General features: G+C 38.4%; 3 protein-coding genes across 8 annotated transcripts; 1 reads left to right on the forward strand and 2 right to left on the reverse strand.

Annotated features, from left to right (window-relative positions):
- Positions 1-242: 242 nt before the first annotated feature.
- On the reverse strand, positions 243-11,653 carry etf1b (eukaryotic translation termination factor 1b). Of its 4 annotated transcripts, none has more exons than XM_065290541.2 (11): positions 11,455-11,652; positions 10,982-11,087; positions 9,887-10,062; positions 9,498-9,637; positions 6,764-6,902; positions 6,361-6,551; positions 3,270-3,399; positions 2,345-2,515; positions 2,203-2,267; positions 1,764-1,911; positions 243-1,677 (listed from the first exon to the last, which is right to left on the reverse strand). In XM_065290541.2, exons 2-11 carry the CDS (start codon positions 11,065-11,067, stop codon positions 1,595-1,597), a joined length of 1,329 nt encoding a protein of 442 aa, XP_065146613.1. In that variant the 5' UTR covers positions 11,068-11,087; positions 11,455-11,652; the 3' UTR covers positions 243-1,594. The 4 variants fall into 4 exon arrangements, with proteins under 4 accessions (XP_065146613.1, XP_073672151.1, XP_065146611.1 ...); XM_073816050.1 differs by having other exon boundaries at positions 11,451-11,652; XM_065290539.2 differs by having other exon boundaries at positions 10,982-11,090; positions 11,455-11,651.
- A 619-nt stretch (positions 11,654-12,272) lies between these two features.
- Positions 12,273-21,803, reverse strand: trpc7a (transient receptor potential cation channel, subfamily C, member 7a). 3 transcript variants are annotated; one of them, XM_073816051.1, is made up of 12 exons: positions 21,776-21,803; positions 18,007-18,769; positions 16,158-16,340; positions 15,913-16,077; positions 15,545-15,761; positions 14,882-15,115; positions 13,691-13,955; positions 13,401-13,596; positions 13,091-13,309; positions 12,928-13,005; positions 12,766-12,841; positions 12,273-12,664 (listed from the first exon to the last, which is right to left on the reverse strand). In XM_073816051.1, the coding sequence occupies exons 2-12, from the start codon at positions 18,757-18,759 to the stop codon at positions 12,525-12,527; spliced, it is 2,526 nt and encodes an 841-aa protein (XP_073672152.1). In that variant the 5' UTR covers positions 18,760-18,769; positions 21,776-21,803; the 3' UTR covers positions 12,273-12,524. The 3 variants fall into 3 exon arrangements, with proteins under 3 accessions (XP_073672152.1, XP_065146606.1, XP_065146610.1); XM_065290534.2 differs by lacking the exon at positions 21,776-21,803 and adding an exon at positions 19,859-21,737; XM_065290538.2 differs by lacking the exons at positions 12,273-12,664; positions 12,766-12,841; positions 12,928-13,005; positions 21,776-21,803 and adding an exon at positions 19,859-21,738 and having other exon boundaries at positions 13,097-13,305.
- A 1,871-nt stretch (positions 21,804-23,674) lies between these two features.
- On the forward strand, positions 23,675-25,109 carry avd (avidin). Its single transcript, XM_065290772.2, has 4 exons — positions 23,675-23,896; positions 23,981-24,191; positions 24,647-24,767; positions 24,869-25,109. Exons 1-4 carry the CDS (start codon positions 23,810-23,812, stop codon positions 24,897-24,899), a joined length of 450 nt encoding a protein of 149 aa, XP_065146844.1. The 5' UTR covers positions 23,675-23,809; the 3' UTR covers positions 24,900-25,109.
- Positions 25,110-26,513: the final 1,404 nt, after the last annotated feature.

Genomic DNA, 26,513 nt, shown 5'->3' on the forward strand with positions numbered 1-26,513 from the left:
GCAGGTGATAGCGATACCTACAGTAAAAATTAATAGAAACTCGTTATACGTCATGGATAATAAATGCACTAGGAATCCCTAAATTCATCGCACTACTAAATACGTGTATACTAAGCTTTTAGAAATTCACGTAATTAATTATTTCATTATCCATGCGTTATTATTTACATCTTTAAAATCACCATCTCTCACAAAATATGATAGAAAAACTAATAAACTTTGCAAAATAAACAAGATTTAAGTGCAATTTGCAAACAATGAGAACGTTTAATGTCTGTGTGTCCAGATGTAACAAATGATTTATACAAAATAGTGATGAAACAAAGAAAATGATTAAATATACAACATAATTAAAATATCACGGGCCATTTTGATTTTCTCCTTTTACATTATTGGATCAGTTTATTTTAGTAGGTGTCAAAACACCAACTATGCCACAATTAGTAAAGGTTCAAAATGTCATTGGCAGTCTTTATCTAAAACCATTCTGTTATTACAACATAACTGGGGTAAACGAAAATAAATTAGACCCTTTAGAGTCTGTGGTTGGTCACATGTTCAGGAATATGACTTCTAAAAGGGAAATAAACAGCCAAACTGACATTAACTCACTCACACATCACAGTTAAACACAGTAAACCACCCCCCTTCCCATCGCATAATACGTCCAACGTGACATTCCCATGCATGTGTTCAGCCGGTAAAGACGCCATCATATGCCAATGAGTGCTGGGAGCTGGAGCTAAGATTTGACGTGAAATAGCAGGAGGCTGAAGTTAGGGTCCGGATGCTGGTACGCTGTGCGGTCATATCTCACAAACTGCAAAAATCAGGCACTCACATATAGTTTATTTCGAGAATTTGCATCTCCTGGGGCTGAGGAAAACAAGTGAGAGAGGAAAACTGGTTCTCGGTATTCATGAAGGAAGTGGTGGAACACAGGAGGATGGGTCCGGTTACCATATGGTCCATTTGAGGGCAAGATGTGGGCACAATGTGATGGGAGGAGCGGAGTGTACCGCTGGCTCAAAGTGCATTCATCACCACCGCTACCTCCACCACACTGGTTTACAGCAAAAACAAGGCAACATATCAAGTCTGAGCTAACCAGAAAATTATAATGCAGGCCTGGTAATGGTTTTGAAGGGCTATGTAAGCAGTACAGTGCTACTGCTTTTGTTATACACTGAATAAAATAAAATATAATACATTTAAATAAAATAACAGCAGCATGTGCCATAATAAAAGGAGAGTTGGAAGGAAGTAAGGAGTGAGACTAGAAGGGAAGAAAAAGTAGATCTCAAAGCCTAGTGTGTTTTGTGAAGAGCCGAGGCAGGATAGGCAGAGACAGGCCACGGCCATGCCGTTGCGATGACCCGGTTATTAGTGTAGAGGAGATAACTCGGCCTCTTCCAGTTCAGAGATGGAGTCACTGTATTTCTAAAAGCCAAGGACACGTAGACCCTCTGACGTGTTTTCAAATGCTTATTCTCCCTCCTGCTGATTCGAACTCCTTCGCTCCCCTGTCGTTTGCGGGGTAGGTGAAGGGGGAAAATCTTATTTTGGAATATTCTTTTGTGTCAGTCCCGACTACCTAGTAGTCATCTAAATCAAAGAATTCGTCATCTTCCCCCTGGTACTCCATGCCTTGGAAATCCACCCGGTACCGCAAAATTCCTGAAAAAATAGAGCAAGTAGATAAGGTGAAAAACTATCACCAGAACCAATGTTTACTCATACGATCATTTACAGAGAGCACGTACCACCAATGCCTCCAAAGCCTTTCACAAACTGTGAGCCTTCCTGGCTCTTATCTGTAACGATTTCCAGCGTTGCTCCGAACTTCTTGTAGTTATTGGCGAACCACTCAAGCAGCGGCATGCTCTCAATCAGCTCGTGCTCCTGACCCGTCTAAAACAAACGCATACTGCACAGTTAGCCTTACTGTTTATAGGGCTTTCTGGAAACACAAAGATAAGTAAATATTACACAACAGGAATGATAGATCAGTTCAACCAACTGTGTATGTTTATACCCAAATACATAGCAAAACTGTTATGATCATGGTATTCTTAGGATTTAACGTTTTAACTTCAAAAAAGCTTTCAGCAAGTTATTGAAATTATCAATGTGCTCAAATTTGGTACCTCCATAGGGTTGTTTAATGGGAAGTAGGCAAGAGATTGCGGCATTTTCGCTTACCTCTTTATCAGTAAAATGAGACTTGTCCTTCTCCTGTTCTGGTGTTAAATAGAGTATCTTTTCATCTAATAAAAAAAGAATTAAGTTAATACGAGCAAGATCAACTTTCCAAACAAATAGGGGCTAAAAAAAGCATGTATACCATTTTCAGGTGTAGTGTTTTCTCCGTGACAGCGCAAGACATAGCGCATGGTGTCCAGGTTCTCATAAACTATAAGAATCTCCACCGCTCCCATCTCCAACGCTTTAAGGGTGTCTTCAACTCCGAAACAGTATTTCCCTGTGTCCTGACTAATCTCATCGAAATATCGTCCTGAGATCGAAAAAAAAAAAAAATCATGAAAACTTTAAGCATGAAAACAAGGGTACATCAATTTATTTTAAATTGTATGTATCAACTTAAAAGTCTCACTGTGGGGAAAAGCATTGTTGGTTTTATTGTTGTTTATATGTCTGTGTGTTTTTTTATGTTTTAGGACAAATTCATCATTTAACACCATTGCGGAGTATTTTCCTCATAAAATTGGAGACAGACTCAATCCCGCAGTTTAAAATCGCCTTGGTTTCCAATGTCACAAACACGTAACCAATCATTTCAATACAGTTGAACATATGGATCAGCAGTTTGATTTTTAGATATTACGTATGGATGCCACGTAGACTTGGTGCTGAATCGCTCTGCTTTTGTATGCATTGTGTGAAACTGATCTTAGCAATTATGTGTCTGAAACTGACGTATGTAGCATCTATTTGCGTATATATCTATGGCCTGAAAGAATGGAGGCGGGACTAATTTGTATATTCATAGATCCACGTATAATAAATGTCGCAAGAGTGTAGAGTTACATTCAAGCTGTTAATTAAAGCATCAAGAAATTAAAACTTTTACATATGCTATTATGATGCTCAAAAATGAGTTTTAAGTATAAAATTCTTAACTACAGGGAGACTTTAACAAAAAAAAAAACACACAATTTAATTTCAATAAATTAAATGGCACTAAATAACTTTGAAAAGTACACTGCATATCACTTTCAAAGCCTGTAATTGTTTTCTGTTTAAAATACCTATTAGTTTCTTTTCTTGGATGAATTTGACATTCGACAGAACTTCCGCCGAGAGCTCAATGGCCTGGTTGAACCCATTCTCTCCTCCGTACGATATGTCGACCAGCTTCAAAACCTTTGCTTGTAACCTCTACATGGACAGAAGAATCAGTATGTCAGAAAAGAAATGTAGAAGGTTTGCTAATGTAAAAGTTTAGTTACAGTTAAGTTAAAAGAGCAATTTCTCCACTACACGGGTTCAGGAAAATCTGCATCATTTATTTATTTTAAATGTATAGCAATATCTAATACTTAGTATGCAACTAAATTAGGGATGCACCGATACTGGTATCGGGTTTCGGCCTCGATACCACATTTTCTAAAGTACTCGTTAAAAGTCCCCCGATACCTGGAATCGATACCACGGTCTGAGAAATGTCTATGTTTGAGCGGCGTGTAAGGGGTTAATGCCTCGTGTGTTGTCCAAAGAGGCAGAGTTTACAACAAACTGGAAAACTAGTCTTTAGTTTTTTTTGTTAAATTATATGACTAAAGCTGTTACCTGTAAATTTAAATCATGTTTTTTTATTAAGTACTCGGTATCGGCAAGTACTGAAATGCAAGTACTCGTACTCGTACTCGTATTCCAAAAAAGTGTTATCGGTGCATCCCTAAACTAAATGGATTCCTTAAAGCATTTGAAGATCGCAAAATCGCACAGAAACTTTCATGAACGCTTCTGAGCATGACATCCCCATCTTAACACTTTTATTATGTGGTCAGCATTAGGGCTGCACGATATATAGAAAATGTATTAAATACGTAAGGGATAATCCACGGCTAGCCATGCATTAAAGGGTTTTAATGCACGACGTAGAGGCGAAGAACCACCCGACGCGTAGCGGAGGGTGGTTGTCTCTGCGAAGTGCATTAAAACCCTTTAATGCATGGCTAGCCGTGGATTATCCCGCTTATACCTTGGTTATTTGCCAAGTTAAAGCTGTAATTAATGTTTACAGTGTAATTTTTTAACAGACGGGTAAAAATGACGGTCATTTTCTTAAGTTAAGGCTCGCACTCCATCCGCTTTAAATAAAGTAGTGCTGAAATAAAACCTGCACACTTTAAAGAGAGACGCACTTATGTTTCTCTCTCTCTCTGCAAGAGTAACTGTGTTACTATGGTTACCAATGTTTATAGTAGCAGATTAATTTCTAACTGTAATTAAACTGACTGGAACTACCTGTGCATTAAATGGTTTTAATGCACACCTTCCAGCCAATCAGAATCGAGTATTTAAATAGACCATGGTATAAAATAACTTAAGCATTTATTTTACATGTCTATCATTTGTGTGTTACATGCTTAGATTGTTCGAATTAGACCAATCAGAAGGTGTTTCCCATACACTGACTTTACTTGGATGGACCGCCCAAGTATATCTGCCATCAAATTTTTCTGTGTTAATGACACTCTTTAATAATGACATTTTGTGTCTCTTCCGATGAGTTCGGTGTGCGTTCGCATGCTCTCTGTTTCTCAATTAATTGGGTGTAATGCAAAGCAAGCTCCATGTCACATTGTATGCACTACAGGTCTTCATGGAGGACACAGGACCCGCACGATTCCAGTTCTATTTTTTAAATGGTCAGTTGGGTCCGGATCTGTCCCAGTTTAGTTACTTCGGGTCCCAGGTCTGATTAAACCTAGGTCAATTGGAAAACTTCCGTGCTGTGATCAAGAGTCAGTCCGTGCTAACGCGCTATAGCGCATGTGCAGTCTCAAGCGTGCCTCCGGTTTCTAAGGCGAATAGAACTGGTTCTTGTTTATATGAAGTCACGACTACGCGCTGAACTTTCTTTCTCCCATTTGTATAATATTATTATTAATGAACCGTCTTTTCATAATCAAAATGTTTGCTCAGAGAGCACAGAGATGGGAGCAAATAAGCAATGCTAATGTCAAGCCCAATGCACTGAACAAGCAATTATAGCTCCAACAGTTCTTATGTAAGCTGACTCAAGATATAAAAAATGCAAAGCTGTAATGTAAAGTCACCAGGACAGCAAGAAGACTTTTGAATCTAAAATAATGAGTAGATTAAGCTTTTTTAATCCACAAGAGAGGAATAGAAAGAGAGGCACTTTTACTGCTTCTACATAAACGCATCACATTTTTAATCTTTAGACATATTTATAATCTATAGACTTACATTGTCGATCGTTAATATACTATACATATTATTGTAAACAGTTTGATAGTCTTTCTACACCTCTCACAATGTTAATAAATCCCTCCAAAGAGGGTCATCTTCACAAGCATTGCAGTAAAGTAATAGTAAAGTACAATGTAGCTTTCTTCATGCCAACAAGAAGGCTAATATAGTTTAGGGTGGTTGGATTTCTGAAATTAATATAAATCTGCAATAAATCTAAGTGTTGGGTTATGGTCACACATTACTATTTGTTTGTCACACATATAGTAGTTTTTTTAGATTTAATTACATCAGAAAAATATGTATTATCTGTTTATTTTAGTATGATAATTACATATCTAAATGATAAAAAATAAGCATTAAAACAGCATTTCTCTGGGGAAGACATATCGTTACCACATCATTAAACAGTAGTACCGCATATTTCTCAATATCGTGCAGCCCTAGTCATCATATAAACCAGTGTTTCAAAAGAACTTTGTCTGTCTTAAAGTATTTGCATATTCAACATAAAATACATCAACAATGAAGAAAAGCACAAGCACTGTGGTGACAACACCATTTGCCCCAAAGCCTAAGAAAATTGTTGCTAAATTCATTTTAGTGATTTACTGTTTTCTACATAAAATCATCTTGCATAGTTCAAAAAACATTGTGTGAAATATAACCTCGATGTCTTTAATACCAAGTCAGGTCATGTCAAAGATTAAAATCATACTTTATTGCACCAAATCTCAAAATTAAATTATGAGACTTTAGCCAGGATTTCACAGGAAGGGTCACATTTAATATACATACCTGCAGCTGTGCATCTTTTAGTTTCTTTAAAGACTTTTTTGGTTTCAGAATCGCAGACACATACTACTGTTAGCAAATTACTACATTTAAAATACCTACCGGATCAAACATGTCTGACTGGCTCAGCTCAGTCTTGAAATCTGCCGATCCAGCGAGCACCAGGCCTGCCACATTCACCTTGTCATTGGACACAAACAGTTGAACAGCCGTCTCTGCTACCTTACGCACGTAGTTGTGTCTCTTTTCCATCCTCAAACGTGCAAATCGAAGAGCAGACTGACCTCCTCTGCCTAAGGGTGAGAAAAATACATTTGCCATATGAATTCAATGAAATACAAAAATAGAGAAAATCAAATGAAGAGTTTGGTTCCTAAAATGAGATAACTCATAGTAACTTAAAATTAAAAAAAATTACAGCTAAGTAGCACAATAAAACCATGAAAACAAAAAAATTCTTGTTTTGGAAACAAACTCTTCAGATACAAATTGATTCCAACATTACCGTGTTTTTTGGGCAGATCCACAGTAAATTTGTGCAGCACCTCCCGCGTGTTGCCTTGTAAGGTCCCAAACAGGGCGCCGCTACCATCGATCACAATAAAGCCAAACTTACTGTCGTCTGACAGCAGCGCTGTTAGTGCCTAGGGACATAAAAATGGTTTAAGACAGATGACGTGCAAAGATGTTTTGGAAAGCTGTTATAAATTAACTATGAATTATGAACCCATTGATACATCTATATATAAATACACACAACTCTCTATATATACACATGAAGAGCTCAGATGCAAAACCCTCTAAGTGCATCTGAAACATGTTTTCTTGTAATTGTGAGTACACGGATTTGAGCTAAAGTATAACTCGTTTTTAATGGCAGTTAAAAACTGGTCGAATATTCACTTGCCAATAATTATTCGAAAAATAAAAATATTAAATGCTATTTGAATGTTTGTTTTTTAATGCGACTCTGCAAGGTTAAGGCATATAAGCAACTGCTATAGATGCCCATTTAATGCTTTTTCACTTCATCTGTACTGTATTATACATACTTTAATGTACAATATACATGAAAATTCCTTTGTATATTTTTGACTGTTTTGGCAATTAAGACTGTAAACTAATTTAGAATTCAAATTTTTTCCCCGCTCGTATGTGCTCAGCATTCCCATTTCATGACAGATTTGTTAGCTACCTTTAATTTATTTTGTTAATACAATACAGACGAAGAACAACGAAACAGTAGGGCTCGTTTTTAATTTTCAATTTTATTTTTTTATTCAAAAACAGGATAATCGAGGTAAAACCATTATTGTGTGATTAAAATATAAATTGCATGCGTTTGGACCGATGTTTTTGTAAGGCACCTTGAAGGCACCACTGCTTTAAACACGTGTAGCCTACATTGCAACACTTATGGCGCTTTTCCATTGCATAGTACCCCACGGTTTAGTTTAGTTTGTGTCGGGTCAGCTCACCTCACTTTGGCGTGGTTAGCTTTTCCATCGAGTTTGGTATCACTTCGCAGTGGGAGGGATTATAGGCGTATCGTTATATTTGCGCTGCCTACTGCTATGACATCATGCAAGTGTGAGCGTCCTTGTACATTCCCATACATTTATTTATTTCTCAGTCCGTCACAAAATTTAAATTGGCCACCACAAAGAGATGTTTGCACATCGCGTTTATCACTACCTCTGTCTCACATGACAGTTTCTGTTCAAACACCTCGGCGTCAGTCGACGGCGCGCCGCTGAGCCTCATTCAAGTTGCATTTAAGCATATAATGCTAATGTGCTCGTCGCGAATGTTCCACCACAAACTGCAAGTTTGGAAAAAACTTATGGTGTTCCTGATTCTCAACCTGTGGATTTTTTTTCATCGCTAAAAAGGAGTTTGGGAACTTAAGCAGAGCACAGATGACAACATGTTTGCTCGAGAGACAGCGCAAGCTAGCACAGGTAAAGCTAATCTACATTATAGCGATGACGCGCTGTAGTGATGATTTTCTCAGACCAATCAGTGATCTACAGTGTTTTCGCGTCACGTTTGGTATCAGATCGGGTCGCTTGGAACCCCAACCAAGGTGGTACCAAAAAAAGTATTGGGTACTACGTACTGCACCCAATGGAAAAGCTCCCAAAAGGTAGCTGACCCGACCCAAACTAAACCAAATCGTGGGGTACTATGCAATGGAAAAGCACCATTACTTGAAAATGAAAATTGTCATCATTTACTCACTCTTATGTTGTTACAAACCTGCATAAATGTTCTAATAAAAACAAAGGAAGATACTTTGAGAAATGTTTGTAACCAAACTGTTCGTGGACCCCATTTACTTCCATAGTATTATTTTTTCTCATAATATTAATTTTCATTTTTGGGTGAACTATCCCTTTAATAAAAAGGTTAAATAAATGCATGTTTTAAAGTCAACGAGTAATTATTTTAAATAATCGTGATAATGTCTTTTTTTTTAAAACCAAAATAACCGTGATGTTGCCCATAACCGAGCAGCCCTACGAAACTGAGAACATTTATTACATGCGGCACTCTTGTTAGAATGAGGATAACTGCAGATGGCCGTTTAAAAGCAAACAGTAAAACAACAAATGCTTAAATCTTTGCACAGTCAGCAATAAGGTATCAAGTCAGCTTACGTTATTTGTTAAACAATGTTGTTTTTGTTAAATCCGTCTGTTGTTCTTACCAGATAACCACTTTTCTCCGCAGCCGGCATTATTGTAGAATGAAGAACAGGCTTTCACTGGAGCAGGTAGGCTAAATATGGTCATCTTTCTTCACTAAAACATGTCAAACTAAATAAAGAAGATATTTATATGCCGACTGTGGAGGCTGTTATGTAGCCTATGTTTTTTGTTCGCTCCGCGTGGGGATTTTAACGCAGTTTTTCTGTATTTTTAAGAAGATACAAGAAGAATTTTAAATAGATATTTTTACAATGTTTTTAACTTAACAATACACATATATATAAAGAATACAAGTTTAGCTTGTTGTGGATTTTTTTCCCCAATTATAAGCCTTATATTTAACATTATTTAAATAAACAAATAAGCATTGCGAATATTTGTTTTTATGAGCTTTCAAATATTATATTACTGAAAAATGACCTTCCATTATTATAACAACAACTGACAATGAGAAAAGCCATAAAAGCAAAACATTATATTTTCACAATTTCACAACTAACACTGGTTAACATCAAACATCTTGCTCACCTCAGTATGGAATTTGTTGTCACATAAATACAAGGATGTGTTGATTGGTTTAAAAGGTTCAAAATCGATGTTTACTTTCTTTTCTTTGCCTTCCTCTGTCACTATGGTGCCACAATACACCACCAACCCATTAGGAGGCACTGCATCGTAAAAAAAACAAAAAAGGGGTTATGAGAGGGGATAAGCAGAAACCACACCCAAAAAGAACAGATTAAATCAGCCGCCATACAATATACGCTCCACTGAACCTATACACACACAGCACATCTGTTTGAACTGCCAGCTTAATGTTTAAACACCACCTATGTGAAAACTGCAAACCAAACCAAGTCCTACGAAAAAAATCTCAGATGAATAAAAAGGTCTCTGCCAAAAACACACACACTCACCTTTGTTGTAGAGCTTTAGTCTCTGCTGTACTGAGGTAATGGCTCCCAGCACAGACAGTCTGTTGACTCTGCTCTTTATGTTGGAGGCCGTGCCAAACTCATCGGCTAACATCTTCGCTACCCGTGAGATTTGATCCTTTGGTGGGATGATGAGAGATATCATACTGGTTCCATTTCTGAAAACAAAGACGATACAATTTTAAAATCATGCATGTAAACCCACCTGATCTAATTGAGTATTATTTAGACCAGTGGTCTCCAACATGTTGCCCACACGGAGTCTGTGAGTTGCCCACCAAAGAACATTTTAATAATAGCCTCAATTTTAATACTTATTACATTTTATATTGGTTTATCTTCTTTTATGCATGTTAAAATTTTAACCGATAAACACATTTCAACAAGTAAAATCAAATTAAATTAAGTAAAATAATAACAATTTTGAGTAGACTATTTCAAAAAAGTATCCCTCCAGATTAGTTTTAATCCTAAAAAGGTAGGATTAAAGTCCAAGTAGTCAAAAATGCAATATGCAATAGCACAGCAGTCTTTCATTATAATACATACATTGAATGCATAATAACAAAGTTGTCACTTAACTGTAACTTAAAACGCTTTATAACAACCCAAAAAATGTATGACTTATTTACAGCGATGTATACAATATCGTCATAGCTACATCTCTGCATCAACATTAACAACAAGATAAGCCCTCATGGCGTCTGATTGATTATATATAGCCATTATACACGGACACGTCTTTTAAACATCAAGAAGAAAAACATTTGCACGCGATTTTACCACATGATCTCAACCAACCTTTTTTCCCCATTCCAGAGCTCCTTTGCATTTCCAAAAGATATTACAACTAATATATAATTTAACTTTACTAAAACACAGGATAACTAAAAAAAAATACAGCGATATATTTAACGTATTCTCATTCTCCGTCCATCATGCTTCTCTCCTCAACAGCTGTTAGCAAGCTGGCTAGCATGTGGTCCACCCAGTCTGAATCAAATGACATTAGATGCTACTGGCTGTCATGCAACGCATTCAGTACAAACACAGAGGATGATACGGGGCAAGACTCACCCTCTGGCCGCCTCCAAGCTTTTGATCAACTTCTTAATCTTCCAGATTTCCACGTTCCTATCCGCTGCGCTGGGGTCGTCCGCCATCTTCCTCGCGCTGTCTGGACCTGCTGAGAAACAGCATTCAACTTTAGCTTGCTAACATGAATTAGTTTAACAATCCACTGTTTAACATAAAGACAATTCGTTTCAAAGCTCACTAAGAGGGATTCTGCGATGGACCAGAAACGTGAGGTGATTTACGAGAGGGTTATTATGTGTTAAAGAATAAACAAGAATGAAGTTTGATGCGCTAACATGCTAACGCATCACGGGCCCCGATAATAACATACCTGCACTATGCCACGCGCAGCTCGCGCCCTTCCACAACCGGTATTACACACCTATTATTTTATATATGTATAAGTAAATATATATATTGCTAAACAAATCAGATGCCATGTTACATGTGTGACTCTGAGGTAACGTACTCACAGACTACGATGATCCGCTCCGCCGTGTCCGTACGGCAGTTATTTTGTGGTCCACAGCTAGTTTGCCGTTGTTTTACAGTGACGTGATATTATCGTTAGCAGCCGGTTCAGTCTTGCTGCGCGTGGTACTTTGGTGGAGGCTCACGTGGGGAAAAGCAGAAATTCCATCCAGTATCACTTCCTGAAAACGCGATGCGTGTTGGGGTGGTTCAAGGGCTGTTATTGGATGATTTTGCTGTCAATCAAAATGGGTGGAACAACGCTGAATTGTGATCTCATCAGGCCACACGGTGGCGAAGGCGAATATTACACATTTTATATAAGGCTTATTTTTCTCATAAATTATTAATAGAGATTCATTGCCATACACAGTTTCTTGACAACAAATTTAAAATCCCAATTAGACCCAGGGAATATGCAATTGTGATAAATGCTGTGCCTTGAAAGATACTGTTTCTTCTTTAAAAAAATAATAATGTGAAAACTTTGATTATATAACAAATACAATGTTTATTGAAGAATTTATATCTAAAAAGACAACAATAAATAAATAATAAATAATGATTTATTCTCTGCTTTTGTAAAATTATAAATAAATAATTTCTTGATAAATAAGCGTAGAAATGAAATATGTTGTATAAAATCACATATACAAAATATGTACATAAAAACACTGTACAGTCAGGTAGTTTAATAATATTTTATTTCTATATTGAAAACACATGATCATAATGTTCAATGCTATGTCTACAGTTCTCATATTAAATATTAATAATATAAGATCTATAGTAAAATATTCATTTGAATTTATTCATATTAATTTATATAACTGAATCTCTCCTGAGTTTTAATGATTGCTTAGTTTAATTGCTTTTATATGTATAGCATACAGCCCAGAAAACAACCTCAAGTTAAATTTCATAAAACAACATCATAAACAGAGTAAAATTATAAATAAACTTTAAATCAGTATCTAAACAATCTTTTCAACACATATCAATTTACATGGCTGTAAAGGCGTGGCATTTATTTTTGGTCTAGGGCACTTAATACAGTCACAGAGGTTCATTTTTAAGGTCTTTTGGTTCCTTTGCTGAGTTTGTCTCCAAGCTGCTGAATCAGTTCAGCAAGTTCTTCTGTGGCCTGTGACTTTTCCTCCAGGAGCTCATAGCGGAGACTGGAAATGTCCTGCTTAATTTCCTTTAACTCACCTGTGCAAAACACAGGAGGCACAGAAAGGGGGTTTACTGGTTATACTTTGATACCAAAATTAAAAGAAATGCACAGTTATAGACATTTTTCGGTTTAATACCTTCATTGATCTCATCGCTTTCACTATCAATTTGGGCCTTAAGGACATACCGCTTTATAAGGCGTTTCATGAGATTCTGCGAAACCAAGAGAGGTAAAAAAATACTTAAATGTGGCAAATATATAGAAATATGGAAATATCCCAGGAAAAATCCATCAGTACCTGATATCTTGTTGGGTGCTTGATGGTATTTTTAACTGTGAATCCATCTGTTCCTTGATAAGGTCTAAACCGATGAAGCTGTTAAATAAACATAATAATATGTAAGATTAATATGCTTCTAAATAAAAAAATAAAATAAAAAATACACTGAGTGACCTCTGACCTTTGACTGTGAATTGACCATTCCCATATCGTCCTGACTGCTGTTGTTACACCTGGCCTTATGTGAACTCTCCAGATGTGCTTTTAAGCGTTGAGCCAGGTAGTAGAAGTGTTTTGGGCTGGGTATTAAATTAAACGGAGGTGGAAGAGTGCTTCCTTCATCAAAATAGGAGAGCCAAAGCTTGGCACGTGCAAACTTCCATTCAACATCAGCATCTTCCTGTTTTCAAACACAACCACAATATCACCAACATCACATTATTCCAATTTTGCTTATTGATTTCCCAGCGTTTGTAAGTAAATGTACTTACCTCAATTTCCTGATACGAGTGGTTGATCATGGCTATAAGCATGTTGAGCAGCACCACCACCATTATGACATTGTAAACCCCATACAGCACGTAACCTATGTTCTCGATGAACTTATGATCGTACTTTAAGACCACAGAGATAACCTCAGACAAGCCAAAGATGGACCAAAACAGTGTTTTGAAGCTTTCCTCCACTCTGCAATGAAAATTAAGACATGCAATAATAAAGAAACTCTAAAATATAATAATTTTGACAAAACCAGATTCATTTGGGTTCATTTACGACTTACGTGGTAAATGCAGCGTTGTATTTAGCTCCCAAATAGTAGGAATACAAATTGAACATGCCGATCATAAAAGCAAGGAAGACCATGAGGAAAATGACCATGAACTTAAAAATATCCTTAACAGTGCGGCCGAGGGATATCTGCAAGGGTCCGAAACTCTCATTGGCTGGCAGAACGTAAGCGATGCGTGAGAAACTCAGAACCACAGCGATGGAGTACAAGCCCTCAGAGATGAGCTGAGGATCAGAGGGAAGCCACCTGTTCCTGGCTGAGAGAGAGAGAGAGAGAGAGAGAGAGAGAGAGAGAGAGAGAGAGAGAGAGAGAGAGAGAGAGAGAGAGAGAGAGAGAGAGAGAGAGAGAGAGAGAGAGAGAGAGAGAGAGAGAGAGAGAGGGAGAAAGAAAAACAGAGGGAGAGAGAGAGAAACAGAGAGAAATTACTTTGTTCACCACTTGATGGCAGCATTTTGTTTCATCACAGAGAAAAGCAAGAGGAAAATCTGTGCCACATTTCATTAGTATTTCTTTGTGAAAAGAAGCAGGCCTTCTGATCTTATATAAAAAAAAGTATAGTTCTACTTTTGATGCTGATTGGTCGATAGCTGAAGCTTATCCATGACACATGCACAACACCCGTTGGCATTTAATTCTATTATCAAGGCTTATGTCTTCTAATGGAAGGATGGAATATTATTAATACTTAAAAAAAAGAATATATGTGAATATACTCACAATAAAGCAAAATATAGCACAGCCTCTAATAAATTATTGCTTACATAATAGTAGTGACACTTAAAGCGATAATCCAGCCAAATATCAAAACTTCCCCATGATTTACCCACCCTCAAGCAATCCAAGATACATATGTCCATCATCTTTCAGACAAACACATTTGGAGTTATTTTTTTTTAAATTATATTATAATATTATATTATATTATAAAAGTCATTGCTTATCCAAGCTTTATAATGGTAGAAAACACGGATCAGGATACAACCTCTGCCTCTAAACCCCAAAAAATGCATTTATCTTTCACAGAGGTAATCCACACTGCTCCAAGGGGTTAATAAAGATGTTCTGTGGGTAATCAGTTTGGCTGAACTATCGCATTAATTTTGTATGCAACAAATGTACACATTTATCAAAAAAGCAGACAAAAACAAATTAAAACGATTTGGATGAGATCATGCTACCTACCGTAAGTGAAGTAAGCTACTTCTGCTGGTAATGAGGCATTGCTCAGGTCTGCATTGGTCACATACAAGTCCACATAGAGCTGTGCGCGGGAGGCCTGCTGAAAGGCCATAAACCGCGCGGTGAACGATGCCACAAATACAGACAGCATGCCGAAATCTAACACGTTCCACAAATGCATGATGTACTCACGCGGCCCATCAGCCCAAACCTCCTTACACTCTGTCCAGATCATTCCTAATGCAAGTACAGAATTCGGGTTAGGTCATTCACGATTATGTTTCGGTTGCAGTTTGGTGGTGGTCTGATAAACGCATTATATTCAACAAAAATGTAAAATAAATCTGACTTTTTCCATGTTTAAGTGCTATAATTGTATCCAAAGTGCTTCTATCAATCTAGAAAATGTGATAAAGATCAACTCAGTAACTTAGTTTTTGTAAAACTCTCACACCCAAAAACATCAAATTTTTGCTCACACCTAGAAAGCGGTGATTTTAACATGTTATAATAAATTATCTATATGGTATTTTGAGCTAGAACTTTACATACAGTACGTACTCTGGGGACACCAAATATTTATTTTACATTTTAAAGAAGTCTTGTGAATGTCCCCTTTAATGGACATTTGGATATTATGTCTATACGGGCTTGACTGATACTCACCTAGCACCCATTCCATTATCAACAACTCCGTCCAAGAGAACTGAGTGGTTTTGATGCGAAAGATCTGACGTGGATGATCAGTGATGGTTTCGTTAGGAAGGGTTTTGACCCCTGCGAATCGGTCTGAAGCATTGAGAACCAGAAGGCCCAAAAAGAGCGTAAATGAGACGGCGTGAGCTACAAATTTCATAAAGGGACTGCGGAGAACCTGACCTACCTGGAGAAAAAAGCAGCCACGTTATATATAAAGAAATGTTTTCAGAGAATTACACAAACGTTACTATTAGCATAGGCACTCAAAAAATGTTGTGTTGTGTCAAAACATGTTTAAATTGACCTAAAATTGATTCTCCACGATGATGACGTACTTTGCTAAAGGGCATAATCCAATAGGCGATAGCAAGAAATGGCAGGCCCATCATCACTCCCAGCACTGTCCAGCATTTTACACCTATTGACTGTTGCCTGAGACCGGACAGATTCTCATACCACAGTGTCAACAGCTGCTGCTGGCAGTTAGGATGAGCCACGAACTGCAAAGAAATAAATTAATTAGACATTTGCTTCATTAAATAAACATTACGTTCCTACAGTACACCACATTTCGTTGTACCTTTTTTACTTCGTAGTTTATGGCCAGTTTGACCCTACTCAAGCAGGGCCTGTGGTGTTCACTCGGAGGGTCCTGGTCCACGTCTCCATTCAAGATGGCCTCCACCTCTTCCGTGTTCCTGCAGAGATCCAGAACTCCAACCACAAAGTCCTTACACTGCATGGAGAGCTTCCTGTAGTCGTTCTGCATCAAAACAGAGCAACAACATTGTGACTTTCCATAAACAATTCACCAAGTCACATCTTACGACTGTGAGATGTTTTGAAAGTTCGAATCCCAAATCACACCTCTAAAGCCTTATTGATGTTTGAGTTTTTTAAACAGAACTTTATCTAACGGAAGACACCCCAGAGAAGCCCACACCAATAATTTAATCTTGACTTTGTTTTAAAGATCAAACATTTCGCGTCGAATTGCAGACGCAGAATCGTTTACGCACCATTACAACTGTCGAAAGCGAGAAAAATGGTGATGAGAGAATAATAACTGGGTGATTACAGGAAGCTCTCGATGGGGCATTTTTAATATTAGCTCACTAACCACAATAAGAGGAAAACTGTCTGGATTTGAGAACTCCTGATTAGATATTTCCCAGGAGTGGCCTTCGGAAAGGAAGTTCTTCCTAAAACATTTAAATATAAAATAGTACACATCACTGAAGCGTACACAGCTCTCTGGAGAAACATCTTCTTTCAGACAAATTCGGTGTACAGAGATTACGCTGAACCAGAAACTGTCATCGGGAAGCTTCTAATTTATAATGAGGCTACTCTCAGGGGTGGGAAATTGGTTGTCGTGCGGAATATTCGGCTGGTCTGCGAGCTCAAATGAGCTAAAACTTTCTCTCATTGAGACACAGTTCATTACAGGGTCATGAACATGTTCTTCATGAGTGGACCCTTACTGAATTAAGATGCAATTTTTTCCCTAGAACTGATTAAAATGTGTATTCTGATAGTAACCCCCAGGACTTGGTGTCGTCTACAAATTTCCTTTAAATCCTTAAATATCTGCCCTGTATACACCATCTACAAAAGTTAAGGTGCTTGTGTAACTTTTAGAAAGATCTGTTGACAAAAAAAACAATATAATATACATAACTAACTATATTATTAGTGGTGTATAAAGACCTTACATAATGAGCTGTTTGTTTTTATTACCTTAGAATGAGCCATTTTTATCTACATACATCGCGGGTCTCCTTACATGAAAGTCACTGTCATGTTTCTACAGTAGCTCTGTGTTTGTTCACTATACATTGTCTAATGCTCCATTTACACCCGCCGCGGTAGAGGCATCAAGCACGAGTGATTTCAATGTTAAGTCAATGTGAAGACGCGTTGACGCGCTTCTGGTGGTCTCGCGGCGCAAATGAGCCGTTTAACGTGGCGCTGTAGACGCAATTCCACCTCATTCGCGCGTCTAGTTTGCGCGAATGGCACGAATTGAGCGTTGCTGCGGCAAACGCACAAGTTGAAAATGTGAACTTTGGGTGAAAAACGTGCCGCGTTAACCAATCAGGAGCTTGCTCTAGTAGTGACGTGATTACAGGATGCGAGCGGAGTCGCAGAAGCCTCTCCTATGACTAGAATTGCATGCGCGGCTTTCAGGCGCTAATGAAGCGAGTAAACTCAAAATGTCAAGCGGCAAACTAGACGCGGTAGACACGAATTTGATGCCTCAAACGCGGCTGGTGTGAACCCACGGTTAGACAATGACATGTTTGTCTTGTGTTGGTTACCGTAGCACGGGTGAGCTGTGGACTGAGCCGTTGGTTCCAATTCACAATCTCACCGCTAGATGCCGCTAAAAATCTACACTCAACACCTTTAAGACTGCATCTCCTTACCTTAAATTCAGTTTCGATGTTTGCCAGTTGTGCCAACTCATTGCTGAGTTCCAGGGCTGTGAGTACGGGGTCTTCACTGGACAATGACAGATAGGCAGCGCTGGCGAGGCCTTTATAAGCGTTCATCCTCAAACGCGAGTGGCTGAAGGAGTCCTGCTTCTGTTTCTCCGCACACTCGCCGCACTTGCAAAAGTAATCGTGAGGTTTCTCGATGCGAGCGCCCTTGAGTAAAAGGATGTGGACGATTTCGTACTCTTTGCAATGAGCGGCCAGAATCATGGGTGTGATGTCTTGGGAGAACCGGGTTCCGTCTTCGTCGTACGCGTAGAAGTCGTCATCGCGTTGCGCCTGCTCCAGGGGGCTCAGGGTCAGACGGAGTCCGCCTTCAAATGCCGGATGGGCCAAGATGGCTTCCACTATCCGCACATAGCCCTTGCTGATGGCCAACAGCAGGGCGTCGCCCACTCTTGCCAACCCCTCTTTCTTCAGCAGCAGTTCGGTGACCTCAAGGTGCTCGTTGCCTACGGCGAGCTGCAATCCATTCTGGCCCATGTAATCCACGCAATTCACGTTCAGCGTCTTGGACTCCTCGAGCATCTTACGGACTACAGGGATGTTTCCGTACTCAGCGGCATCTAGAAATCTCTCTTCTTCGGCAGTAAGGCTGGTGCCCCTTTCGCTGAACATGTACGCCGGGCCACGAACGGCCTGTCTCCGGCATTTCTCCCTTAGGGTGGTGTGTCTGCGCTGCATGGCCTCGAATCTAAAGAGAAAAACAGAAGCATATTTTAAAACAGCGGGAAGATGATAACAGGCCTGGATGATGATGTAAGTGTTGTGTGACATCAATTCAAGTTAAGATACATGCCTACCATCAGTTTGGAAGTATAAACTGCTTGCATTATGGTACAGAACAGCAGGTAAGTACACCTGTAGTCGAGAATATCAACTCTTCATTAAAGAAACATACCAGCAGGAAGCACCCATGGGAACAGATGTTCATAATGTCATATTTTATGTGTGTTCTTTACCCTCAGGACTTAATTCATTTACTTTATTGAATTAACCGGAGCTACTTTGTAGTGGCATTTCCCCTTGAACATAAAAAGGCTTCAAAGAAGGAGAATTAGGTTAAATCATAAGCAAGTTATATTTCAACACAAGCCAGGTATACAGCAAAGGCTGAAATCTAATTTTGTTCCAATTTGCACAAGCCTCGCCGCAAATTGTGGGTGTCACATTTAATAAAACTCCTTATTTGCCTTCAACATGATACATCAAACATTCTCTGTTGTATACGAAATGGCATTTTGTTCAATCTCCAAATCTACTTATTGGGTTTCTAAATGCACATTGGAGAAAGAATTGTGCGCTTGCAAATGTATCTGTCAATAGCCCCGAAACTGAACAGAGATTGAAATAAACAGACTAAATCATTTATGTTTCAATATGCGGTGCGTCAATAACTTTTACGCTCATTCATGCAGGCCAAGGGGACCAAGAGGGAAATGTATTGATCATGAGTTGCTCTCTCATGACTCAAGAGACTTAATGGAGTTCTTGGTTGTATGTCATTGACATAACTTTGTGTCAGACATTTCAAAAATTTTCAAATGACAAATGGCAATAGAAATTGTTGGCAAAGGGTAATATTGTACAGAACTAAAACAAGTAATAGCAAAGATTTTAATGAGAAATAGCTCATATAAAATATACTGAATGAGGAGATAAAAATAAACCTTGAACACAGGCCTTGATGATACAGTGGCCCTAAAACAAAACCCAATTAAACCGAAGTGATTTAATATAAACAGCCTGTGTTACATGATTACAAATGACGTCTCATACTTACGAATGATATGAGTTACTTTCATGTGAATGCCAGTGGTGGTGCCCATGAAAGTCAAGGTCATCATCGCTGTCGTATAACCTGTGCGTATGGTGTCCAAACTCCTCGCAGAGCTCTGTCTGTTTAGATACCTCCCCATCACGAGAATCTGACATACAGGTATCTGCTTTGTCCGGGTAACGTTGCCGGTCCGATTCTTCAAGGCTGTTACCAGGCAGAGCCGTACACCTGCTTAAACGGGGTCGGTCATGAAAAGAGTTTCTGTCACCTTGAGCATCAGAAACGCCTCGCATAGTCTCCGCTGAGGCGACAGCAGCATCTCCAGTGGCAAACCCGAGCGGGATGGTGCAAAGAGCGGCATGAGATATGATGAATTGCTCCTTTGCATGCATATCACAGTCATCTCTCTCATTCAACATTTTAAGGGCACATGAGAAGTCTGATCCACAAGTGTCCTTGCTTTGCAACAAGTGTGTCAGTCTCAGATTGAAAGACCTCTCTGACTCTTCCCTCCCTTGGCTTTCTCTTTGATCACCCCCTCCCCAAACACAACACACCCCTCCCCTTTTATGGGTGTTACCATCAAACCTATTTAGCACGGTTTACCTGTACAGTATGTGATGAAAATAATTTAGAGTTCATATGTGAATTACTTGACTGAATGTAACTGAATTTAATATTTTTGGAAAACCTGAGCGCAGCCTGTTCTAAATCGAGAGATACAAATGAGATTGCAGGTGTCTTTATCTCAGATAAAAAATCTGTGCAGGGTACATTGTATCTTACACTATTCTCAAGTAGAAACTTGTTCAATCTCATGTGATTTTTCCATTTTATTTGGATATATCCACTTACTTTGTTCACAGCTATTAAAAATATATCCAGTCAATTTGTGTCCTAAAAAGCGACTTAATATGTCTACTAATAATTGGGAAACATTCTATAAAAAAGGGTGAAAATGTATCAAATAAATCAAAACTGTACCATTTCTGTTGCTGGGGTGGTACCTGTTTTGCACCTTTACAGGTATACAAAACATAATGCAATGCTGTACCTTTTTGGGTACATTACTGCACCTTAAAGAGACACTCCACTTAAAAAAAAAAATGCTCATTTTCCAACTTTCCTAGAGTTAAACACTTGATTTTTACCATTCAGCTGATATTACGCATGTAGTGATATTACGCACTGCCTGAAAATAGTCCCCTGGTTACTTTCAATAGCAGGGGACTATTTTCAGGCGCTGCGTAATATCATCGCGCCTGCTGCAGCCATGTTACGGCAGCAAAGTTTGATTATTACACCAGAAATCGCAACTTTTAATTTTCCATCGGTCTTAGTACACGATGTAACTACAGAGGAGTCAAGTTTTAAATAGGAAAAATATTGAAACGCTTTGGTTATTTTTCTGCGATGCTAATGGTCTAATCAGATTCAATGGATTATGCTAAGCTATGCTAAAAGTGGTACCGCCAGACCAGCTGAATAGATTCCAAAACGATAAAAATCAAATGTTTATCTCTAGGGGATCTGGAAAATTAGCATATTTTCAAAAAAAGTGGAATGTCCCTTTAATTACCTATTGTGTACCTTTAAAGGTACAGTTAAACGTTTTGTACCCCTAATATTTAACGTGTACAAAATTGGTCCTTAAAGGTACATAATAGGTCCTACAAGTGTAATATTGTACCCCAAAAGGTACATTTCAATGTGTTGTATACCCATAAAGATACAAAAATGAACTTTTCAGGGTACCGCAAAGTTCTTTTTACTTTTTCTCTGATGCTGTGATTTAAATTTTTTTTATTGTGAAATAAACATTTTACATCTCAAATGATCTCAAAATGTTGGAAAATCCTGATTGATAACCTGTAACAAATGTACATGTTTGTCAATATTTTACCTGCTGCAGTTGTTTACCTGTGCAGTACAGAGGACAGTATCTCTTGGGGATGCTTCTGCCATTGAGGAAAAAGAGCTGTCAATCAGAACAGAGACTTCGCAGTAGAATCTCACGCAACAGATGTTGGGAGTGTGGGTGAGACAAGGTGAAACAAGGTTATCCTGGGATTTTAATGACGTTTTTTAGTTTTGTGAATGGAGAAGAGATGCAAGAATATACATTCATAGCAGGTGCATCTGTAATCTATTCACTGATAGACCTAATGCTGTCTGCATCTACATTCGGGGATTGGTTTTTGGGTCTTTAATTAAGACTCCAGCAAACACTTATCCAAAGTGACTTACATTGCACCGTACACTTCCAGTATGTTTTTCAAACCAATGACAGAAAATAGACATAACAGAAAGTTATTAAATATTTGAGTGTTCTGAGAAATTGTGTAATTTCATTTCAGGTTAAATATATACCGCACTAAATGTATTTCCATCTTCCATTTGAATAGTTTGTTTTAAAGTTTGTTGTAAAACTAGCAGTATGTTCACACTTCATAAGTTCATGACATGCATGTCCACAGCATTGATCTGTGTTGCCCAATGGGACAGGGATTACAGACACAGCCATCACCCAAGTGACATCATAATCCTTTCAGAAAAGAAAGAGAAATCACACGTACACAGATGTACACACCTGATCTTCCAAAAGGTGTTGACAGAGAAATTCAGGTCACTCCACGTACAGGCTGCAGCTTCAAGCAATATTTTCACAGCAGTCTTTTCTCCAGACAGAAACACTGTGAAAATGTGTATCTGTTCATACATACAGCATACATTTATGAATGTATATATAAAATATACATGAAACACCCACCCACACACACAACCAGCAACCCACACACATACCCACACACGCATGCACGCACACACCAGCATATAAGAAGACAATAAGTGAATACAAAAAATACATTAGTGTCTCTTATGTGAAATGTCACATAAGTATTGCCTGCTTGCGGAGTGAAGACAAAATGCCACACAGGGTCATGTAGCCAAGAGTCGTATCACTATGTTTACTTACCGAGTGACTCATAAGAGGAAGAATTCCTTCTACATCTGTACCACATTAAAATTAACGAAGACCTGTTCCCATTAAACCACCGGATAATGTGGGAATGGAAAAGGTCATGATGAATTGCATGATCATTACTACAATATGAGAGAAAACTGAATTTTTTTTAGCATAAAAACATCTCTCATGAATGCCTGTCATGTATGCAGATGTGGACATTTGTGTTTATATGCGTACAATGAACAATAAACTGAAATATTCCCATGCATATTTGAATACAGACATTTGTTTTGGGTCAGCACTGCCTCTCTCTGGTCAGTAAATTATTTTGCTGTTCATAAATACATTGTAAAAAACATTGTAAACTAAATTTTAAAAACATGGTGAATAAAGTATATCTGTTTTTGTGGGTAATGTATGCAAACCGCACCCACAAAACTATGTAGAGAGCAGGCGGGGGAATTCCACTGTCCTGCAAAGTTAAGCTTCAATCCTTATCAAACACACCTGTAAGTCATTTCCATTTCTTAATCTGAAGGCTGCAGCCTGCGGAGGTTGCAAATGCAGGCTGCATACGTCATCAAGCCTGGTTTATTTAAGTTAAAAAGCATTACATTCGCAAGTCATAAGCATATTACAACAATTTACGATTAACTAAGAATAAGAATCAATTTTATAATTGTTAATATTCTGAAATAAGACAGCCTTGATGACGTATGCAGCCTGGATATGCGGCGTCTGGAGGCTGCTGCCTTCGGATTGATAAATAGTCATCATCCTGCAGGTTTTGATTAGATTTTTCAGGTGTGTTTGATTAGGGTTGGAGCAGAGCGTACTTATTTAACGGTCAAGTGCCTACTTTTGCAACACTGCGCAGATTGATCCGCTAATGACTTCAAAGTACCGCGCGCCCGTTTCAATCACCTAGTATTGGCGTGAGTTGCGTGAGGTGAAATATTGCCCAGGTCACGCAAGAGTTGTCAATCACAATGAATTCGTTGATGTGGTCGCTTTTTGTGAGTCTAACCTACCACGCAGTGTCTGGACATGAGCATCATTTTAACATAAATAAAAAGGTAATTTAAACTGAAACGGGTCAGTGTAAACGACGTTTTTATGGCTGTGATGGACGTAACGTTAATCGTTATATCACTTTTTAGGTAAACGATTGTAACATTACTGGCGCGTGGCGCAATCAGCTGGGCTCAACCCTCCGCATTAAGGCGGACGGAGCGGAGGTCACGGGTGTTTATCAGACCGCGGTGGAATCCACCCGTGGCTCAGCGGGCCAGGAACGATCAGCAAGAATCTTCGGAGTGGTTGGTGATGGACCACAACCCATTGTTTCATTTGCCGTGATGTGGGAAAAAGGTAACTTACCCAAAACGGACACTTCAATGAAGAAAATGATAGACTGACAAACTGCGCGCGCATACGTTGCCACATCACTGTGTTCAAGCGAAAGATTACGTTGCATACTAGAGTACGCAAGTACATGCTGTAGGCTACATATTGTTAACAATTACACATCCAAATACAAGTCCTGCATTTTAGCTTTTCCTTATTTATTATTTCTTATGTAATGTCTATCTTTTAATTTAGTAAAGCATCACCTATTTATTAATTCAGTGTAGCAGCATTACTAAACTCCATCTTGCAATAAACTGTGTGTAATATCAGCTTTTATTTGAGATATACTAGTGTATATACTAGTAATGTTGGATACTCTACAGATATTATGCAGGATGGTATGATGAATTGGTATGCAGGTATAATATTGTAATACCTATCATATTTGAACTAGCGTGTTTAACATTTTCTTGCAGGCTCATGTTCTGCTTGGGTTGGTCAGTGCTTTATTTTACCCGAGGGTGTCCCGGTACTGAAAACCTTTTGGCTGTTGCGCAGCAAAGCTGATAATTTAGCAGTCGACTGGGGAAGTACCAGGTGAGTGGAGTATAAATGTAAAGATTTGCTTAAATCTCTAGTCTAGTGGGGTGACGATTGACATTCTGGTTTTCAAAATGTCTCCCTCTTTTTCCTTTTAGGCTGGGAGAAGATCTTTTCTTCGTGACTTAAATTTTAAATCGATTTTGTACTAGATCTCATATCACTTATTTAAATAAAGTCAGTGATTCTTCAGTAAGCTTATGTATTGAAAGACAGAAATCCCTTAAACATAATAAAAGAGCACTAAATGATTTGTGACGGTCTCTGAGCACCTGATGGTTCTTCTGCAAGTTTAGACTGACAGCGTCTGATATGTCTAACTGCCGGAGAGCTTCTGCAGTCTGATTTTGTAGAGCGGGAAGATGTTAAAGAAACCTCTGATTCGCATATGTTCTCCGTGTCACTGGTTAAAATGAATCCTACAGCTTCCTAAATTTATTGAGCTTTCATTAAACCTGTACACTAGTGCTTTAGGTGTTGTTAGATTAATATCCAAGCAGGTGTGAATGAAGTTACGTGGTAATCTCTAGTTTGCAGTGTGAACCTTTCCAATGCTGACGAAGGCAGTTTTCTGCAGTTTAAATTATGCATGATCTTGCCATGGCTGTGCTTGCTGTACTGTTTGGAGAGAGAAGTTGGAGGAAAAACCTGCCAGTTTGCGAAGTGGGAGAATACACAATGACCTTTATAACTTTCACTTTTTTAGCCTGTAAGCTAAATGCTGTACCATAACCACTTGACTGGAGTGAAGTAAATTGTTATGCACATCTATCCAGAGATGGACATAATTTTGATATAAATACTTTTAAGCTTGTATCCATATTTGGCGTGTCTAATAATGATGGTTGAGTAACTTGGATCAACTTAAAGAGCATTTACACAGGTTTAAATGGAGAGCTGCCTTACCACTAACATATTTACACAAAGATTTTGGATATAAAATGATTGAGCACAGCTTTTCATGTTTATCAGCTGACGTCACTCACATCTCAAACTTGTCTTCCACCATTTTGAGTACTGAAAGTGGTCGAAAAAGAACTAGAAGCTATGCCTTCATTATGTTGTGAGCATCAGAATCGCTTTTTATTTTTTTTTTTTTTTAAGAAGGCTCGACACAACATGATACTTTGCTCTAAGTATCACCTGTGTCTCTTCACGTGAACTCGAGCATTGAGAACATTGTTTGTGTACACAGTTTACTAAAAAGAAAGGTTTTGAACAACTGACTTTGGCTTTTCTTTTTAGTAAGCTGTGTACACAATGTTCTCAATGGTAGCGTTAATGTTTAGATATCCAGGTGATACTTCAATCAAAGTTTGGTTTTGTAAAAAGAGGTAGTTCGGTAGCAGCGGAAAGCAGCTGGAAGAACGCATCAGGGATCGAGTAGGCATCACACCCTAACCCAATATTTTTTTTAACTTGCCGTTTCTTTTCATGACAGCTGAGGACGTGTGTAATTTTTGTCTTTTGTAGCCATTTCCTGTATCCGTAAAAATCCTAGACCGTAAAAGATAAGAAATCCGTAAATAGTAGCAAGCTAGCCAATGCTTGTCCATTGCCCACTGGTACTCTGTAGGTACTCAAGATGGCGGCAGGCAACTGGAATCACGTAAAAGGTCACTGATATTCATGTATAGTGTGGCAATGAAATGCTTAATTTCTTAACAATTTGAGCTTAAGAATCAAAAGTTATGGTGCAGTGGATGTCAGAATTAATGGTTTGGTGGAAAAATGTTTAATTTG

Source organism: Paramisgurnus dabryanus, chromosome 10, assembly GCF_030506205.2.
Source record: "Paramisgurnus dabryanus chromosome 10, PD_genome_1.1, whole genome shotgun sequence".
Classification (NCBI taxonomy): Eukaryota; Metazoa; Chordata; class Actinopteri; order Cypriniformes; family Cobitidae; genus Paramisgurnus; species Paramisgurnus dabryanus.

Excerpts from the sequence above, each read along its gene's own strand:
- etf1b (XM_065290541.2), bottom strand. The coding sequence starts at position 11,067 with ATGGCGGACGACCCCAGCGCAGCGGATAGGAACGTGGAAATCTGGAAG. Across the intron at positions 3,400-6,360 it reads AGTCAGACATGTTTGATCCG|AGGTTACAAGCAAAGGTTTT; the intron begins GTAGGTATTTTA and ends CTGTCCATGTAG. Across the intron at positions 1,678-1,763 it reads AGGCTTTGGAGGCATTGGTG|GAATTTTGCGGTACCGGGTG; the intron begins GTACGTGCTCTC and ends CTATTTTTTCAG.
- trpc7a (XM_065290534.2), bottom strand. The coding sequence starts at position 20,274 with ATGTTGAATGAGAGAGATGACTGTGATATGCATGCAAAGGAGCAATTC. Across the intron at positions 16,078-16,157 it reads TAAACTACGAAGTAAAAAAG|TTCGTGGCTCATCCTAACTG; the intron begins GTACAACGAAAT and ends ATTTCTTTGCAG. Across the intron at positions 13,597-13,690 it reads TACAACGCTGCATTTACCAC|AGTGGAGGAAAGCTTCAAAA; the intron begins GTAAGTCGTAAA and ends TTTTCATTGCAG.
- avd (XM_065290772.2), top strand. The coding sequence starts at position 23,810 with ATGAATTCGTTGATGTGGTCGCTTTTTGTGAGTCTAACCTACCACGCA. Across the intron at positions 23,897-23,980 it reads ATTTTAACATAAATAAAAAG|GTAAACGATTGTAACATTAC; the intron begins GTAATTTAAACT and ends ATCACTTTTTAG. Across the intron at positions 24,192-24,646 it reads TGCCGTGATGTGGGAAAAAG|GCTCATGTTCTGCTTGGGTT; the intron begins GTAACTTACCCA and ends ATTTTCTTGCAG.